The following is an 18,826-nucleotide window of genomic DNA, read 5'->3' on the forward strand; positions in this document are numbered from 1 at the left end:
ACCCGTAGTCCAGAAGGACTCCTGTGACCGCACCCCGTGCCACGGAGGCTGCCCCCCGCCCGCTCTGTGCGGCCGCAGCTCCCTGCCGCGTTTCCTCGTGGGTGTGTTACGGATCTGGCTGTCCCTCTGTCTTCCCACTCCTTACTGGACACTGACTTCTTCGAGGAACAGGGCTGGATTCTACTTTTTACCCAGGTGCTCAATAAAATGTCCTCTGAATGAATAAAGGACGAATAGATGAGTGCATGAACTTGTGAACGAACGAAGACGCATGACTCTGCATGTTCAGCTCCCCCTGCCTGCAGACTTGTGCATGTTCTGCAAGACACAGACCAAATGTCACCGCCTCTGGGAAGCCTTCCCTGACTTCTCTGTGGAATCGAGAGGCCCATGACAAGTTTCTCTTAATTAAGGATCCCAGAAGAGCCCCACCCACTTAAGAGCCACCCAAGGGCAGGCCCCACCCTATTCAACATGATAGCCAGAGGGATCCTTTTGGAATCCGGGTGGAAGCCCCTCAGGCCTCAGCTCTAGCCCTCCATGGCTCCTCCCTCAGAGTAAATGGCCAAGTGCTTGCCAGCGGCCACTGTCCCCTCTCTGACCCACGTCTCCTGCTCCCTGCTTAGCCGCTCAGGCCTGGGGCAGGCTCTGGAAGGGCCGTGACACCTGCTGTCCCTCTGCCTGACACTATGGTCCCCGAGGGCTCTCCCTCCGAGGCCCCCCCAGCCACTCTGTCGTCACGACCTTCACCCTGACGCTCCTGGTTTTTCTCGATTACTGTGTGTCTCCCCTGCGACAATACAATCATTCCGTGTATTGTTGTCTGTTTTATTTATTTACTGCTGTGAAAGAAAATTTCCCCACCACCTGAAAGGCTGCCTGGTAAGTAGCAGGCACTCAATAAATGTTTGTTGAATGAACAAATGAATGAATCTTTGGGTGCCCATGACTCAGTCTGGGATCTGGTTTTTAAATTCCCAATGAATATTTGCTGGATTTGAATAGAAACTTAAAACATATACTGGCGGAGCTCTGGGGGCCGATGGGGCAGGACGAGGGCTGGTGGCCGAGTCCCCCAGGGCAGGGTACCAAACAGTCTCTCAAAATCACAGCGGCTGGGCCAAGAGAGAAGGTCTCCCTAGGGGTCTTGAAGGTTCCCAGAGAGGCTATAGATCATGACAGGTCCAAGTGGGAGGTTCTTGTCATTCCGAGCAGCTCTGAACCACGGAACTCGCTGAAACAGGAAGACTTTTTCCTTTAGCAGGTCAAGCAGCATTTCCAAGAGGCCAGGCACCAAAATAATAGCGGAATGAATGAATGAATGAATCCTTGAGTCCTCAGAACTTAGCACGGGTAAGCGCACACATTCCCAACGAGTATTTGCTGCGTTGACAAGAATTGAAGGAAACACAGGCCAGTAGGTGAGGAGCCCTGGGGGCAGGTGAGGGCTGGTGGAAGGCCACCTGAGGGGTCTTTGTCACCCCAGACCTGTATTTGTCTGTTTTCAATTTTTACTGAGGCTAAACACACAGGGAGAGATACTAAGGGTGCGGCTTGATGGCTGTATGCCCACATCCGTGTAACTACCACCCAGACCAAGGTGCAGGCACCGTGCTCGCCCTCCTGGAGGTTCCCTCTCGCCCCACGCCCCGGCAGCCACCCCTCACACAGGGAGCCACGCGGCTGACCTCCGTCATCCTAGATTAGTTCTGCCTGCATTTGAACTTGGTATGAATGGAGGCATACAGTAGGATCAGACTCTGCTTTTCTATCTGCCTTTTGTGAGCCGGGAGTCACCACGTGAATGCCAACAATCGCAGTCTGGGTGTGAAAGCCTGCTGACAGGTGGCATCCCCTGCAAGACGTGGGTTCCGGGGGCTTGAAGTGCACACTTACTGCCTCCGTAAAGGAGCTGTCTTGAGCAGAACAATTTTCACCTTCTTTGCTGAGAGCACCCGGTCTTAAGAGCCGCCCTCGGTCTGACAGCTGAATCTTTCCTTTCCAGGCTGCATGAGTCAGCCCCAGGGCCCAGCAGCGTGCTCTGTTCTGGTCACGATGCTGTGCCCACCTCTTCCCAGAAGCCTGCCGTGCCAGCCCGGCCCACAGCCAGCGTCTGGCAACCCCTGGGCTGCGCCTGTGGGGTGGGTATTGCTCTGTCTTCACACCCAGCCCTCCGCCCCCGTCACCGCCGCCCCCAGCGTCCGTGTGGCCCCTGGGCTCCGGACCCTGCGCTACCCCACAGCCTCTCCTCAGGGAGCCTGAGGCTGCCTCTCTCCCCAGCGTGCAGCGGGCACGGGAGGTGTCAGCAGCGGGCTGCAGAAAAAGCTGGGGGCGGGTTTTGGAGTCAGAGACTGGGGCTCAGCTGCTGGCTGTGTCCCAGGCGGGTAAGCCTGCCCCAGTCTCCCCACTGCCCACACAGGAAGTGTTACCCTCGCTACGGCGCACGGATGAAACAAACTGTGCAAAGCGCCTGCATGTAAGAGATATTCAGAGGTAACAGCTGCAGCTGCTACAGCCCAGGCACGAGGAGGGTGAACCTGGAGCTAGACTGCGTGGGTCTGAATCCTGATCTCAACACGTGCGGGCTCTGGGGCCTCGGGCAGGTTGCTTAACCTCTCCGTGCCTCAGTTTCCCCGTGTATACAACGGAAGTAGTGATAGCACCTCACTCATGGGGGGCTGAGGATTAACTAAGTCAGTCCATCTAGCTGTCTAGCCGTCTATCTAGCTACCTGGTGCCTGGGACAGTTCCTGGCACATAGTAAAGGCCATGTAGGTAACAGCTCAAACTGTAACAAATAGTTCAACAAATAATTAAATAGTATTAAATCATGGCTGTTATTAGCATGACATAACATGTGGAAAGTTCCTGAGATAATACATGTCATGCTTGGTACACGATGAGTGCTCACCAGATGACCCTTCGTGCTTCGGGTCCTACATGGAACAGTGGGCGGGAGGGTGTGGGATGGACGAACAGGTAACCGGGTCGGGGGAACAGGGCGCCGTGAGGGCTGAGCAGGGCTGGCCCGGCCACCTTCTGCTCGTGGGCAACTCGACGCCCCACCTCTGGTAAGGAGAGGGTCTCCTCCGGGTCTCTGGACCCCAGCCCCTCCCAGAGCCCTTTGCACCGGCAGGCACGCCCCAAAGGCTTGTTGACTGAAAGCCAGAAATGAGCTAGAGAAAGCACCCAGGTTTAAAAGCAAAAAGCAAGAAAACCAGGTAGATTTCCTTCCCGATCCTCCGGAGAAGGGGAGACCAAAGGTGGGCATAAACACCACTTCCGAGAAGATGAAGGGCTTTCAAGGCTGAAGATGAGTGCTTTGTTTTCAGAAGGAAAGATTGAACAAGAAGGAACAGACATCACCATTAGAGGCACAGAGATTCTGATGAGATTCGAGAAACAACTTTCTGGTTCAAGTATTGGCCATCTCAGCCACAGACGCCAGATGTGGACCTCGCTGGAGCTTTTATCTTAACCACAACTGCCGCTAATGGCTAAAAGCAGCATTAATGAGCAACAAGGACCATTAACCTGGCAATGAGGACTCCGGGAAGCTGATACCCCAGCGCCCACTGGCATGTGACCTGTCACCTGACTCACTGGCACAAAGAGCAGGGTGTGGTTACAGCAGCAGTACAGGTACAGGTCACAGTGGAAACTGCCTTTCCTCCAATATCCACCAGGCACAGATCTTTTCTAAAGAATTTACACAAACGGAATTGGCAATGGAAAAATTCTGAGACGGAAAAATTCTGAGACGGGAGAATCCTTTATTTTAAAGCATTTGAGGATTTTTTGGTGCAACGGAGCGTGCTTAAACTTGCCACAGGGTGATTTTTCAGGGGGAAAAAAAAAGCAAGCATCTTCTGTTCAAACTTCATTGGATTCATATTTTAAGAAACCTTGGCCAGTCTGGCTCAGGCAGAAAAATTCCCCCAAAGGAAGATTTCACGGCCAAGCTTTTATATTAAGTACTTGGTTTTACATATGTGATAAAAGTTTGTGAGAGCATATATCTGGGTTTTATTTGCTTTTCACTTACTGTTGCAGTCACTTCGGGCACTTTTATTACGTGAGATGGATGTCTAAGAACGGAAACCCAATGTGTAAATTGTGCTTACGGGAAATAAAGATTGGATGGTGGATGGCTCGAAAAGGCTTTCATCCAGCAACCAATTTGGTTATAAGTCAGGGGCGACCGGAAATAAAACACTGACAAAAGGTGACTGGGCGTGATGCCTGGGGCATGTTCCTGGATGCAGTTAAGGAGACAGAGAGCAGACACCGCGGATGCTGAACGAACATACTGAGACATTCACCTGTCTGCGGGCTGGAGACTGGCCCTGGGGCTTTTTAAAATTAAATATCAGGTTCAGGTATTCCCCCCCGCCCCCCGCCCCTGCCAAACAGGGTAGAAAATTAGAAAAAGAAAGAAGGAGATAAGATAAAGCACTCAGACTTCCCATGACCCTCATTAAGAAAACCATTTTGGTGAATTTTTTCCCAATATTTTTTTCAGGCCTCGAGAACAGCCATAGTCACATCTATTTGTACCAGATAACCTTCAGAGGTTTCACATCTGTGGGTTTCTGACTCACTCAATTTGCTATTTAATAGAATTCTCCTCATGTTTAATAACCCTCCTAATAATCGCAGAGTTAAAAGAATACATTTTTATCTAGTAAATGTCACAAGAACTTTCAAAAATCTGCCTTGAACAGGAAGGAGGAGAAGGCTTCTGTGCTTTAAATACGGCAGACTAGAAAGGAAAAGGGAAGAAATCATCAGAAAGGCAAGTTCGAAAGAAAGAAACAGAAGGGGGGGCGGGGAGAACTGGGGGATGGGCGGGAACAAAGGACCTGGGTTTCGGAGGAGGGGGTGATGGTGGGGACAGTGGGGAAGGAGGCAACCCAAACAAGGACCCTGGGGACACATCACAAACAGCCACTGCGTGGGAAGAGGGGCTGACCAGCGTGAAGGGGGGTGGGGGGAACAGGCCAGGGGTCCGCAGGCAACGCCCCGAGAGCCGGATCGCCGAGGGGGGAGAAGGAAGCCCCTCCCAATGGTTAGCCGGTGCAGCCTCTCCACCCCCCAGGCGTCTGGCCTTGACTCGCGCACGCAGGAATCCGTGGGCAGAAAGATAACAAAAGCTATTTTTCATGCAAGAGGAGTTGGACATCAGGGGAAATCAGAGCCCCTTTGTATGATATGCCAAACTGCTGAAGCGAGCAAATGTCTCGGGCGAGGGCTCAGATGCGAGCCGGGAACAGCACGCTGGCCCCGGGAGCCGGCGTCAATGTGCGCTTGTTATCAGCGGCGGAAGCAAGCCCGGGGCACCCTCCCCACACTGCACGGCCAGACGAGCTGGTGACACGGCCTTGGCTGGACTGTCCGGCCCCTGGAAGGAAGCCTGGGTGTCCTGAGATGTCCTCGGGGAGTCCCGTTCCCCTCTCAGCTCGCGGTGTGGTCTGGGGGCTGCGGATAAGCCTAATACGCCCCTCGAGACCCACCCTCACGGCGGGCCCTCCCGTAGCCCCAGGCGCAGGGCAGCCTCTGGGGCATCGGGCACGTGTTCCAGCCCCAGGCCAAGCACCAACAGCTCACCTCGCGCCCCCCCCCCCCCCGCCCCTGCCAGCAAATCTGCACAAGACGTGTTGCTAACGTACCCATTTTGCTGAGAAAGCAACTGAGGCTCAGAGACGGTGCAACGGCCGGTCGGAGGCCGTTGGGAGGTAGAGCCTGGACTCAAAGCCCGACGCACCCGGGCACCGGGCCCTCCGCCCCACGTCCACCAGACGTCCTCCGAGACGCCACTCGTAAGCACTGCTGTGTATTTCGCACCCATGGCGAAGCAGGCGTCCGCAGAGCGCCGTGTTTTCCACTTGATCCTCCGGACGACCCTAAGAGACAGGCCTTAGCGGAACCCCTGGGAGCAGGCCCTGACATCCGGATGTGTTCTGAGGCTCTGTCCTCACTTTGCCGCCTCTTCTCCCTTGGCTTCCCCAGCACACGACAGTAAGCTCCCCAAGGCCTTTCTGTACCCACAGTGTCCAGCACGAAGCCAGGCACTCGGCAGGTGGCCCATAAACGCTAACAAGGTGCTCGCCCATCTCCGAGGCAGCCCCGGCCCTGCGTACTGTCTGAGGGGGCCCTTGGAGGAAACAAGAGAGAGGTGGTTCCAGTAACACCCCCCTGCCCCCCACCCCAGCCGCCAACTTCTGTGCAAACTCAGGACCCTCCAGCATCACCCCCCTCCAGTCCCAGCTTCCCCGGCCCACCCTTCCTCGAATCAAAGTCTTCTCTCGGGACAGAACAGGACACCCAGGCCTGGCTACAGAATTTTGGGGGGGTCCAGTGCAAAATGAAAATGGGGGTCCTCTCGTTCAAAAATCATTAAGAATTTCAAGATGGCGACAGCAGAGCGTGAAGTGACGCAGAGGTGCATGAATACAGCCCTGGTGACACCAGTCATTCTATATCCTTTGCACGTGACCCATTATTAGGGTCTGGGTTTTTTTGTTTGTTTTTTAACATCTTTATTGGAGTATTTGCTTTACAGTGGTGTGTTAGTTTCTGCTTTATAACAAAGTGAATCAGCTATTCGTATACGTATATCCCCATATCCCCTCCCTCTTGCGTCTCCCTCCCTCCCGCCCTCCCTATCCCACCCCTCTAGGTGGTCACAAAGCACCGAGCTGATCTCCCTGTGCTACGCACCTGCTTCCCACTAGCTATCTATCTTACACTTGGTAGTGTATGTATGTCCATGCCACTCTCTCGCTTCATCCCAGCTTACCCTTCCCCCTCCCTGTGTCCTCAAGTCCATTCTCTACGTCTGTGTCTTTATTCCTGTGCTAGGGTCTGGGTTTCTCTAGGACAGTCTTGATTTAAAATGTTCTGGATCGTTCTCCCTTCTACTCCACCATCTCCCCACCAAATCTAAGAATGCCAACATTTCAGGATCTCAGTAACACTTCCTACATCATATACAACAACATGAGAGAATCTGTCCTCTGCTCTTTTGTCTAGAACTTTGGTTCAGACAATACAAATGCCCCAGTGCCATTGGTCCCATCAGGGAACCGAGACACTGGGGTCAACAGGCACAGCCTGACATCTCATCACAAGGGGAGCTGTTTCCATCCATCAAGCAGGTGACCGCCACGTCCCTGTGTCCAGGCCAGCCCCGCCTCCACCCTGCAGAGGGGGGGCCTCAGCCTCTCCTGTTCCCCCACCTCAGGACACTCCTCTTTGGTTGTGTCTTGGGGAGTGGCTCCATCGGCTGGGGGTGTCTACCGCTGTATCTCCGTTTTACAGATGAGAAAACAGAGGCTCAGAGAAGCCAAGGACTCTGCCCAAGGTCACAGAGCTAACACAGGGCAGAGCAGTGTTCAAACGCGGGTCTCGTTGACTCCCCTGCCACACACCCAGCCCCTGTCCCGTTAACCAACACGCAGACTTGGTTCAGAGATCACCTGACCTGACTCTTCTGTACAGTGAAGCCCCTGGTGGGAGGTGTCAGAGGTGTGTGGGGCTAGACCTGTGGAGCTTCGCAGATCAGGGAAGGAGCCTGACTTTATCTCAAGTGGGATGTGGCCCCGTTGACGGCCATCGAGCTAGGGAATGATGTGATCTGATTTCCATTTTTCCAAGCTCTTTCTGGCCGTGTGTGAAGAAGGGCTAGCATGGGGTCGGGCGGGAGGGAGGGGCGGGAAGAAGGGTCAGGACACTCCTTGCGGCATCCAGGCAAGACATGACAGCGGCTGGGAGCCAGGTGGAGGGAAAGCTGTGGGTGGGTCTGGGCGGTCTGTAAGGAATCCCAAGGGGATGTCGCAGGAAAGGTGTTTTTTCTCATCTCTGCGGTGGCCAGCTCTGGGATGAGCGCAAAGCAGGTCATCAGTGTGTCCTGAGCACGAACCATCAAGTGGGTGGGAGAGGGGACCGGCTGATTCTCTGGAGGTGAGAACAAGCCAGCAGCAGTGCATCCGACAGGTGAGGCTGCCACCAGCATGCGGGTCCTCGCTGAGGCGTCAGCGTGAAAAGAGGCAAAGCCAAGTGTTTCCAAGAAAATGAGCCCGAAATCCTGTACCCTCTGCAGCGCCTCTGCAGCACAGCCACCGTGCTTTCCACAGCGCTTTCCCAAGTACCCTCTCATTGGGTATTCGCACAGCCCTGGCAGGGCACAGGAGGATGGAGGGAAGAGGGGGAAGAACAGATGCAAGGAGACAGGAGGACGGAGGGAAGAGGGGGAAAGAGGGAGACAGAGGTAGAGAGGAGGGAGGTTGGAGGGAGGGATGAGAGACGGATGAAGGGAAAGACAGGTGTCATTTGCCCATTTGACAGCCAAGCAAGCAAAGGCTCTAGGAGGTTAAGGGATACCCAGAAGACTGTCCGGATGTTAGTCACAGAACCAGAACCAGGCACAGGTCTCCTGACTCCTGCCGCAGTGTTTCCACACCCGGCACCCTCTCCTCCTTTATCACAGCCCTGATCCCACAACACTGGAGGTCACAGCTGTAGCCCCGGTGCCTGCCAGGAAGTGGGAGGGGGGAAGCGCTCTGGGCGCTGCCTTGTTGCTAGACCCTGTTTCGACTCTTAATTGAGAGCCTCTGGTTCTGATTTTATGGCTCACAGAGGCCATTCAGCGTGGTTTTGCCTCTGAGAGGTGATGAAAGAACACCATGTTCTAGAGTGGCCTGAACATCCCCGGGGACACTCAGCTTCCTCCATTCCCAGACCCTGGAGGCCAGTGAGCTGACCTGGGGCCCCACTCAGCTCAGCTGCAAAGGTTGGGTGACTTATTTTTTCTGGGAAAACTTCCAAGTTTCAGGAAATATGGAAGTAAGGGGAAGGCCATCACACCTTGAAAATCTACAAGATGCCAGGCGCCATGAGGGTTATTTTACATGCATTTTCTCATAAAACCTTTACAACAATCCCAGGGGTTGATTCAGTGATGGCTCTATTTTACAGTGAAGGAACCGCAGTTCAGAGAGGTTAGCTAACTTATCTGAAGACACACAGCTGACTAATGGCAGAGCCTGGACTCAAACCCAGGTCCGTGTGACTTCAGTGCTAGCCACCTGACACTGCCACTTCCATGTGGAGTAACAGAGGTTGGCAGAAGTGAGCTGAGACAAGCGCGCGGCCCCTGTCTGTCTCCCCAGGGCCAGGAGGTGACAGGCTGATGGCAGGTGAGCTAGGGAGGCGAACAATTTTGAATAATTTGTTTTCCTTCCAGGCTCTGGAGCTGGGCTTGAGTCCAGAAACTCCCCTGGGCCTCTGCACACTCTCTTTTGTAAATGGGGCAATGGTGGGGCAGGGGGTTGTAGCGGGGTGGGGGGAGGACACGTAAACGGCACCTGCTGGGCACCTCTGCCTCCGTGGGCTTGGTGAGGTACGAGGCACAGAGGGTTGGATGCTGTGACAGTGGGGACCTTGCTTTAGGTCTGCAATCGCGGAGGTGGGGGAGGGGAGTGACGAGCGGGGGAGGGGCGAGAGCAGCTCCAGTTAGAAGCCCTTTCAGGCCCGTGGGCAGTGAGGCCCTTTGCAGCTGGGGGACAGAATGCGCAAGGAGCCCGAAGAAGGAGCTGGGGTTAACTTTTCGGAGGACGCTGACTTGAAGGGCAGATAGAAGTTTGGGGTGGGTAGGCGTGGGGGTGATGGAGAGGTCCTGATGTTTTGGGAAGCAGAAGCAGTCAGAGGGTTCTTCTGACCCAAGCACATCTCCGGTTCCAGCATCCCAACAGGGCGGCTCCCCTGCCTCCGTCCTGGCTCCGGGGAAGGGGGAGGGGCGGAGGAGGCCCGATGCCAAGGCCAGGCATGGCTAAGTGTGAGGTCACACCCCACATCCTCGGGCCAGCTGGGAGCAGTGGGCCTCTGAGGGGAGGCACCATCTGCTTTGCAAAGACCCTGGAGAAAGGCCCAGGGGGAGGGAGTCCCTTCGTCCTTCTGTATTTCTTGCTGCTCACCTTGTGCTACAGTGGTTGCTAGATGCCTGGTCTTCACCCAGGTGCCGGCCCACAGGGAGGCTGGGCGGGCAGAGAGCCCTAACCAGGCAGCCCCAGACCTCCTTCTGCTCCCGGCTCTGCCACTAACCAGCTGTGTGACCTTGAGTAAGTCCCTCTGCCTCTCCAGCCTTGGTTTCCTCTGCTTGCAGAGTGGAAGGATCCAGCCACATCTGCAGTGCCCACCCGTGTGGACACCTGCTGGGGCGTCACAGGCAGGGCGAGCTGGGTCACCTGCAATTCACGACTCTTAAGAAGGGAATGGAGCCGGGTACCAGTTACATCTGCGGTCACCTGAAGCAGATGCCAGGTCATCCCCTTAATAGAGATGCTCCCCGACACCCCCTTCCCCCCGAGGTTCCGTGTGTTTTCTCGAAGGAGAGAGAAATAAGTGAAGTTCCTTTCAGTTGCCGGGAATCAGGTGAGCCCTTGCCCTCGACCGAAATGGCAGTTCCCTGAGAGCAGCTGTTCTCGATGGGGGGCACTCCTGCCTGGCCCCTCCACCATCCAGGAGACCTTTGGCAAAGTCTGGAGACGTCTGCGGTTGTCACAGCTTGGTGAGGCAGGGCTGTAGCTGACTTCTAGTGGGTAGAGGCCAGAGACGCTGCTAACCTTCTACAACACACAGGGCAGCCCCACAGAAAAGAGGATCCCGTTCAAAATTTCCAAGGTACCGAGGGTGAGAAATCCCGCCCTGTCGTGAGGGCAGCAGTGGTGAACCCACAACACCTGGACGGGTATGAGCTACCGTGGTTCCCCTAAGCTGTGCTCTACGGAACTTTCCGGCACACTTTTGGCTGTGGGGGGCTGGGCAGTAGTGTGAAAACCTGGGACCCCTACGGGCTCACACTTGATTTCCTCTCCCAACCCCGCTCCTTCTTCCATCTTCCCCATGTGGACAGAGCACCGCTGTCTTGCCAGCTACCGAGCTCCCGGTCCAGGCAGTTATGCTCGATCTAGCCCCCCCCCCAGCCTCCCCCCCTACCACGTCCCCACATCTCTGCTGCTGCCACTTGGCCCCAGGCTTCCAGTCCGGGCACCTGCAGCAACTCCCACACTGGCCTCCTGGCGGCCTCCCTGCCTCCTAGAATCTCCGTTCTCCACAGGTAGTCAGCGGGCTTCCTGAAAACGTAAATCAGACCCCAATGCCATCCCCTCCCCTCCCCAAGCACAGATCCCTTGTCATAAAAAGCAGATAAAGCAGGGTGCTGACCCTGACCTCGAAGCCTCTCCCAGCCCCTCCGCAGGGATGGAGCCCCCCCCCGCCCCGCGCTCCGCCACCTGCACCAGGTTCTTTCCTGCCTCGCGGCCTCGTCTGCCTCTTCCTCTTCCTGGAAGCGCTCCCTCCGGTCCTTCTCTGACACCTCCTTCATGGCCCTCTGACCAGTGGCCACCCTCCCCGGCCTCTCCCAGCGCCCCCCGACCTGGCTCTGTTTCCGTCAAAACACTCATCAGTACCTGGAAGCGTCAGCTACCCCATTAGAACTTCGGCTCCAAGAGAGCAGGGGCCACGTCCGTCCTGCCCACCCCTGTGACTCAGAGCCCCACACGTCCGACACAGAGCAGTGCTCCGTGAGCAGGAATAAATGAAGGGACGGATGGACGGATGAGGCGTGCCCAGCAGGCAGGTGACATAGCCTTTACACGTGTGTCTTAGCAGAAATAAGGTTGAGGCCACTGAACTAATCTCAAAGGCTCTTGCAGCTGGAGAACCCGGCTTCCTGTGGGCCACATCAAGGCCACACTGAACCTGCTTCTACCTGGAGGCTGCGGGCAGGGCCCTCTGGGGCTTGTGTGGCTGAAAGACAAAGGTGGGAGGAATGTTCCAGATCAGCCAGGCCCCTTTCAGAGGAGGAGACAGAGGCCCACCAGGCTCCCTGACACCCTGGATCTGATGACCGGAGGCCCCTTCCTACTCTGCATCTGTTACTACGTCCTAGGTATCCCCAGAGTCTTGGTCGTCTGAGCAGACTGACACCAGGAGATTTACTTTAAAGAGCTGCTGGTTTCCTACTGAGCCTTTCTGAAGCCCCTGACATGGGGCTCCTCCAAAGCCGGCTCTGCTGCAAGACCATTAAGTCAGGCTGGGGTCCACCAAGATCCCCAGCTTCTCTTCACTAAGTCAGCTGGCTCCAGCTCGGTTTTTCTTGTCGAAAGAAAAGAGTGAAGAACAGAGGAGGGTGAAGAGACAGAGCAGGACATTAAGGGAAGGTAGACATGAGAAGGGACTGCCAGGGCCCCTTCCTGAACGATGAGAGACTGGGCACCAGCTACAGAGCAGGGACAGAAGGAAGAGCAGCCCTGTCACTGACTGAATGTTTGCGTCCCCCCCAGATCCATATGTTGAAGCTCTAACCCCCGACGTATTCAGAGATGGGGCTTTGGGAGGTGACTAGAGAGATGAGGTCATGAGGGTGGGGTCCTCATGATGGGATTAGTGCCCTTACAAGGAGAGAACAGAGAGCTCTCTCCGTCACATGAGGACACAGGGATAAGGTGGCCGTTTGCCAGGAAGCAGCTCTCACCAGGAACCGAATTGCCCAGCACCTTGATCTTGGACTTCCAGCCTCCAGAACTGTAAGAAATAATGTCTGTGGTTTAAGCCATTGAGTCTACCACATTTTGTTATGGCAGCCGAGCTGACTAAGGCAGCCCCCTTACCTGTCCCTACCCAAATCTGTGTGGTTCAAACAAAGGGCATCCCCTGGCTGGGGGACAGCTGGGCTCATCTGCTTAGCCTCAACCGCTATCCAGACAGTGGCAGGCATCCCTGACACCCAGAAGCCGTGGCTATCTTAAGCCTCATTTTCTCCACCTATAAAAGGCAGATAATTAAGATTTACCTTGCAGAGTTGCTGGCAATTATACGAACTAATGTGAAGTCCTGCATGGAGGTTGATGTGATGGCTGTTATGAGCAACCCTGGAGGGCAAAGGAAGGCCTGCGGACGAGGGGACCAGCTGATGGGCCGGGTGCTGCGGGAAGGGAGCCTGCTCTCTGCTCGCACCCCCCTGGGCCTGACTGGACAGGCGGCCTGTGAGTTACTGCAAGAGAAAATGAAAGACAGGAAGAGCGCCCAGCCCAGTGCCTGGCCTGGGGCAGGAGGGGAAAGGACGGAATTCAGACCCAAACCTCCCTGAACGGGCCTGTGTCCGGAGTGTGGGGTAAGGCAGAGCTTCCCAGCTGGCCAGTCGTGAGAGGGTTCCAGATGTGCCAGAGAAGCGTGCCCCCCAGGAGCTGGGCAGGGCCTGGTGCCCCGGGGTAGTCACCAATGGCTGTCCTCTCCTCCCCGGCCCCCAGGGTGCAGTGCAAATACCTTCTCTTCCTCTGGGGGCTGTAGTGTGAATGAAGCTTGGGTACACTCATTGGTGAGAGATGCTGCCCGCGGCGGGCGGGGGTGGGAGTGAGCATGATGGAGCAAAGGAGCCTCTCACTCGCAGGGGCCAGGGTCTCCCTACCCGCTCCCCAGTAGGTGCCCAGGACAGAGCTGACACAAAGCAGCAGGCCCGGGGCCACCCCTGGCACCGGAACTGCCATCTCAGGGCTCTGACCGAGCTGCGAGTGTGCTGACGGCAGCTCCGTCTATGGGGGACCTGGGCGGTGGTACTGCTGAGGCTGAACTCTGCCAGGACCCTGTATCCTGGGCCCGGAGCACAGTGACTGGCTCGCTTGGGGACCCTGGTGTCTGGCAGCCCCTGTGAGCATCTCGAGCTCCCAGCGGGCACGGGGGCTTTGCCGCATAAGCTGCTGCCCTCGGGGCCCAGAGTCTCCCCTTCCCTTCCCGTGTCTACACGAGGTCTCCGGTCCCTGGCACACAGTGCATGCTCCGAATGCCTGTTTACCTTCCACACCTTGCCTGATTCCAGAATGCGTTAGAGACTGAACAAAGGTTGGTGGGCGGTAGCTTTGGTGGAGAAGTCCACAAAGATGTGTTACTCCTTTCCTGTGTCCCCAGCCTTGGGCTGAATGTCACCAAAGATGCAAAGAAAGAAGGAGGTGGGGGTCTAGGAGACGGAGGAAGCAGATGGCTCTTTGTGGTGGGAACAGGCTAGTCCAGAACGTGGTAGGAAAAGAGAGAGAGACAGACACACAGAGACAAAGACAGAAACAGAGAGAAGCGAGAAGAGAGTGTGTTATGCAATTTGTGTAGCAGTTGTACATTCTCACTTCCAAATGCCTTCACGCTGCCGCGAGCCAGCCTCAGAGCTGGGCTCCTCCACTGGCTAGGCAAGTACTTGGTTCTATTTTTAATGGTAACCCAGAAGATGTTTGGGAAAGGGCAGGACAACACGGTGGGGAGAGCTTTGCAGTGAGACAAAGGCTCGATGCTGGCCCTGCAGCCTCCTACCTGGGTGCCTCTGGGCAAGTGCCTTGCCCTCTCTGAGCCTCTATTCCCCACGCTGCAGGTGGAGGTGAACAGGGCACCCTCTCAGGGCTGTTGTGAGCGCGCCGTGCGGAACGTGCACAAGGCTCTGTGCGCTGGAGGACTGTGACACTTGTAGAGGGGCAGCGGGGAGACCCGGCTTTGGGGGTGGAAAAGGGTGATGTCGGCCGTGGTGAGTCTGGGAGCAGCAGGCTTCTGCACGCAGCCCTGCCAGCCTGCACAGACACCTTAAGTACACAGAGGGCTGGGCTCTCCCGACCTCACAACGTCATTCCTGTGAAACAGCCAGGGAACTGAATCTGCGGTTTGTGAGATGCCAGCAAGCCCTTCAGAGTCCCACTGTCACAACTGGTGTTTTATTAGCTGCCTGCTGCAGTATGTCTTCAGTTTCAGCTTAGAGGTTTGAGCTTTTCATTTTTTCCCATGAAATGCTTTGGGGTACTTTGCTAGAGAGCAGGTGGAAATAATGCATTCTACACACAGAAGCCAATACTGAGGTGACCATGTCCCCACAGAGCGTCCGGGTCTCGGCCTGGACGCTCGCTGGCAGGTGGAGACGTCATAGATGGCAGACAGCCGTCGGACTCTGCGATGTGCTTTTGTGAGATAAGCTCGCAGTTTCCGCCCCAGCTGAAGGACTGCCAGGATGATTCCAGAGCATCCCGAGGGATCCTGAGCCAGCTCTCTCAGCCCTGGCTTGGTCCAAGGATGTCCTGGCCCTTGGAAGTGGCCTGGTTTGGCCCCCAGAACCCCTGAGCTCCTGGGGGATGACAGAGGCAGCCCAGTTCTTGGGGTGAAGTCCCCAGATGGCGGCTCCCCACCCTCCCTCCGCCAGCAAGCCTGCTGCCCAGATCAGCTTGGGGCTCTCCTGATGAACATCGAGTGCAAACGGCTCAAGGCAGCTGGCCAGATGCTAAGTGCGGCATCAATCCTGATTAGGATGAGAAATTAATAAAGGAGGCATTCGAACCACTCTGCAGAGGCCAGGCTCGCCGGCATGGAGGAGTGGGTTCCAATTTCGACCAGGAACCTGGAAGGCCTGGGGCCCAGATGCGCGGGCTTGGGTGATGACAGGGGCTCGACTTACTGGACCACATACACAGCACCCAGTGGGGCCTGCGAGGTAGAACACGGGGGCCCAGCCGCCCTTGTTCTGTGTCTAACGCAGGTGCCGTGGCAGGCGGTGACGTGGGCACGTCCTCCAGATGAGAGGAGTAGGTGTTCGTGATCTGAACATCCGCACACCATTTTCCTTTTGAAAAATGATGTTTTTCAAAAGAAAAGAGGAGGCTGTGATGGTGGGCCCGCCGGTCCTTTGTGTGGCTGTTTCCCAAACTACTGATCGCACATTCCTGCTCCTGGAAGACTCCACTCAGTCCGGGCAATAAGCTCCAAGTTCAAAGGTCAAAGCAGCTTCGTTTGGGAGAGAAAGTGGGGGGCAGAGGTGGGCAGGATTCCAGATGAGAACAGGCATCATGGGGGTGAGGGAGAAATGGAGCGACCCTGCTTTACAGAGCCTCCTTTTCCCGACCCCAAATACGGCCAGAAGAAGGACCATCTCTTCTAGAGCTGCCTACCAACCTCCAGGAAGACGCCACCCTGCCCAGCTCTTCGCAGGGGCTGGAACTGCAGGAAGGCTGGGGGTGCGGGAGAACCCCGACCACGGAAGGCGGAGTTGACACGCGCGGAAAGGTTACAGAAAAAGGAGGAGGAAACTCTGTCCAAGGATTTTTGAGAGGAACCCTCCACCAACGTCCCCCACCCCTTTTCCAGTCTGAAAGCCAAGACCAGGCGGCGAACCCGTGCACAACCTGGAGGGGAACAGACCGCCCGGACAAAGCCACCTGTTAGTCCAAGTTCCGCAGCGGGGCGGGCGGGAGGCGCTCAAGTCTGGCGCACGTCGCCACTGGAGGAGTCCGGGTCCCTCCCCCGGAGGGAGGGGTCCCCGCAGTCCGGGGACACCCAGTCCCGGCCCCCAGAGGCATTCCAACCGTACAACACCTACTGCAGGGCCCGGCCGCGCACCTGGAGGGCTCAGCGCCGCGTCCCTCCTGCCGGGATCCGGCGGCCACGCCCCTCCCAGGCAGTTCGCGGTCCGCGGGTCGCCCCTGCGCGCCCCAGTTCTACTGAAGATTCCCGGCCTTGGGACGACGGCGGCGGGCTCACTGCCCTAGTCGGGGGGGCGGGGAGACTTGGTGACGCTCCCCTCCCCACCCCACCGAGCGGGGAGGAGTGGGCCGGTGGCCCCTGGAGGAGTAAGTGGCGGAGCAAGGTCTCGGCAGGCTTCAGGCTCGGGCGACCCGGGTCCCCAGTCCCGCTTGGAGCCCAGCCCCCCTCCCACCCCTCGGCCAGGCCTCGAGCGAGCGCAGAGCGGCCCCGGCGCTCCCCGCCCCCGGCCGGCCCCGCCCCAGGATGGCCAGTTCCCATAGCAATCGCGCAGACACCGGTTGCCAAGCAACCTCTCCCCCAGCTCCCTCCCTCCTCGGCCGTCCGCTCCCCCCAACCCTAGCTTCCTCCCGCCCCCTCGCCAGCCTCCGCCTCCCCCGGGGGCGCTGGCGCGGCCCCTCGGGATCGCTCCGGTCTCGGGCTGCGCTCGCGCGCGCGCGTGAGTTTCGGTGTGTTTCATTGTGTCTGTGTGCGAGGGGGTGTGCGTGTGCCAGCGGAGAGTTTGTAGGGCCGGTGTGTTGGGGGCGGGGGGGCGTCCCCAGTCGGGAGGGACCGCCAGGTGCTGCACAGCTGGCCGCGAGGAGACCCGCCCGCTCGCTCCGGCTCCTTTGTGTCTCGCGCGGAGCCAGGGCCGCGCCCACCCCTTCCCGGCCGGCGCCCCAAGCAGGGTGTGTGCGTGTGCGTGTGTGTGTGTGTGTGTGTGCGTGCGCCTGGGCGCGCGCGCGCGTGGCGAGGGGGTTGCCGAGGCCGGCCGTACCTTCGATGCAGCACACCCGCCACAGCCCCGAGTGGGTGAGGTCGCCGCGGGTGCGGCGGGGCGGGGGCCCGTCGTCCATGGTAAGGTTGGTGCCGTTGCAGATGTACGCGCTGGAGTAGAGCCAGTAGTCGGTGCCGATGGCGATGGCCATGAGCGAGAAGGCGGCGAAGGCTCCGGCCGTGGTCAGCAGCATCTGCAGCCCGCGGTCGCATCGCACCATGGTGGGCGCCTCATACTCCGCCGCCCGCCGGCCCGCCCGCCCGCCCTCCTCCCTCCGCGCGCCGCTCCGGGGGCGCCGGGGCCGGGGGGGGCCGAGGGCCGGGGGGCGGCGCCGCGCCGGGGCTCAAACTCCGAGGCGCGGCGGCGAGTGCGGGCTGCGCGGGCCGCCGGGCGGGCGGGCGGCGGCGACCGGGGCTCCTCCCTCTCGGCCCGCCCTCCCCGCTCGGCCCGCGCCTCCGCCCCGCGCCCTCCGCGTCGCCGCCGCCGCCGCCGCCGCCGCCGCGCCCCGCGCCTCTCGGCGCCGCCCCTCGAGCCTCGGCCCCTGCCGGGTGTGCGCTCTCCGCTCTTCCCTCTCGCCCGGCCCGGATTTTCTCTCCCTCCGCGCCTCTCCGCTGTCCGCGCTCGCGCGCGCTCCTCTCTCCTCTCCGGTTCGTTCACATTATCAGAGCGACGGAGCCGGGGCACGGGTTCCCCAGGAGGATCGAGGGGAGACGGCGTGGCCAGCCTCCCCGCTTTCCCAGCCCAGGACACCCCGCCTTCCTTACATGGCCCTGGGGGCTCTTTAATATGTGGTGTGCTTGTGTGTGTCCCTGCTCCCCCGTGCCCTATCCGCGCCTTTACCTGGTGACGAATGTGTAGGCGTGAGTGTGGGAGTGGGAGTGTTCAGGTCAGATTTCCAGAAGCCCCAGATGGGGGTCACAGCTGGGAGACAGGCCAGGCCCCGGCCACTTCCCTCCCCCCACCTAGGTGGCTCCGGGCCACCAGCTCCTGCAGATCCGCCGGCAGGGGCTGCAGGACCCAGACTTTACAGTCGAGGCAGAAGGGAGGTGTCAGCCAGCGGCGCTTTGGGAAGAACACCTGATCCCTGTTTTATGGACGGACGGGGAAACTGTGCTGGAAGCTGCGACGCTCCTCCCCCAGTACATTTCTGATGGTACATGTCTGCCAGTCCAGGAACACCCCACTTGTACTGGATTCAAGCGTCTCCGCCCCCAGCTGGTTCCCTCTCTCTCCCAGCTCCCTCTTCAATGCCTTTACTTCTTCCCTCTCGCTCTACTCGAGCTTAACTGGCTTTCCCTCACCTCCTCCCTTTATTGCCAGGCTCTGCCTCAGGCCCTGCTGGCTTCACTTAGTTGCCTCTGCTGCTGGCACGATCCCAGCCTGGACACGCTCCCTTCTCCAGAGCCAACCCGGGCTCCTCCTAAACTCTCCCCTCTAGGAGGCTCTCAGAGACCGGCACCTGGATGTCCAGCGTGCCCTTACTTCATCCCCTCCCAAGGCTCACATCGT

General features: G+C 58.1%; 1 protein-coding gene across 2 annotated transcripts in view; it reads right to left on the bottom strand.

The window, feature by feature from the left end:
* The window catches only part of CACNG4 (calcium voltage-gated channel auxiliary subunit gamma 4), a 54,931-nt gene extending 37,344 nt beyond the window's left edge, over window positions 1–17,587 (bottom strand). The window contains exon 1 of one of the 2 annotated variants that reach the window (XM_060291300.1): window positions 17,318–17,587. In XM_060291300.1, coding sequence (XP_060147283.1) covers window positions 17,318–17,537 — 220 coding nt within the window. In that variant the 5' untranslated portion in view covers window positions 17,538–17,587. The remainder of the gene's footprint in view (window positions 1–17,317) is intronic. The other variant, XM_030837965.2, reaches the window with a different exon arrangement.
* Between the last annotated feature and the right edge of the window lie 1,239 nt (window positions 17,588–18,826).

This window comes from Globicephala melas, chromosome 20, assembly GCF_963455315.2.
Source record: "Globicephala melas chromosome 20, mGloMel1.2, whole genome shotgun sequence".
Lineage (NCBI taxonomy): Eukaryota > Metazoa > Chordata > Mammalia > Artiodactyla > Delphinidae > Globicephala > Globicephala melas.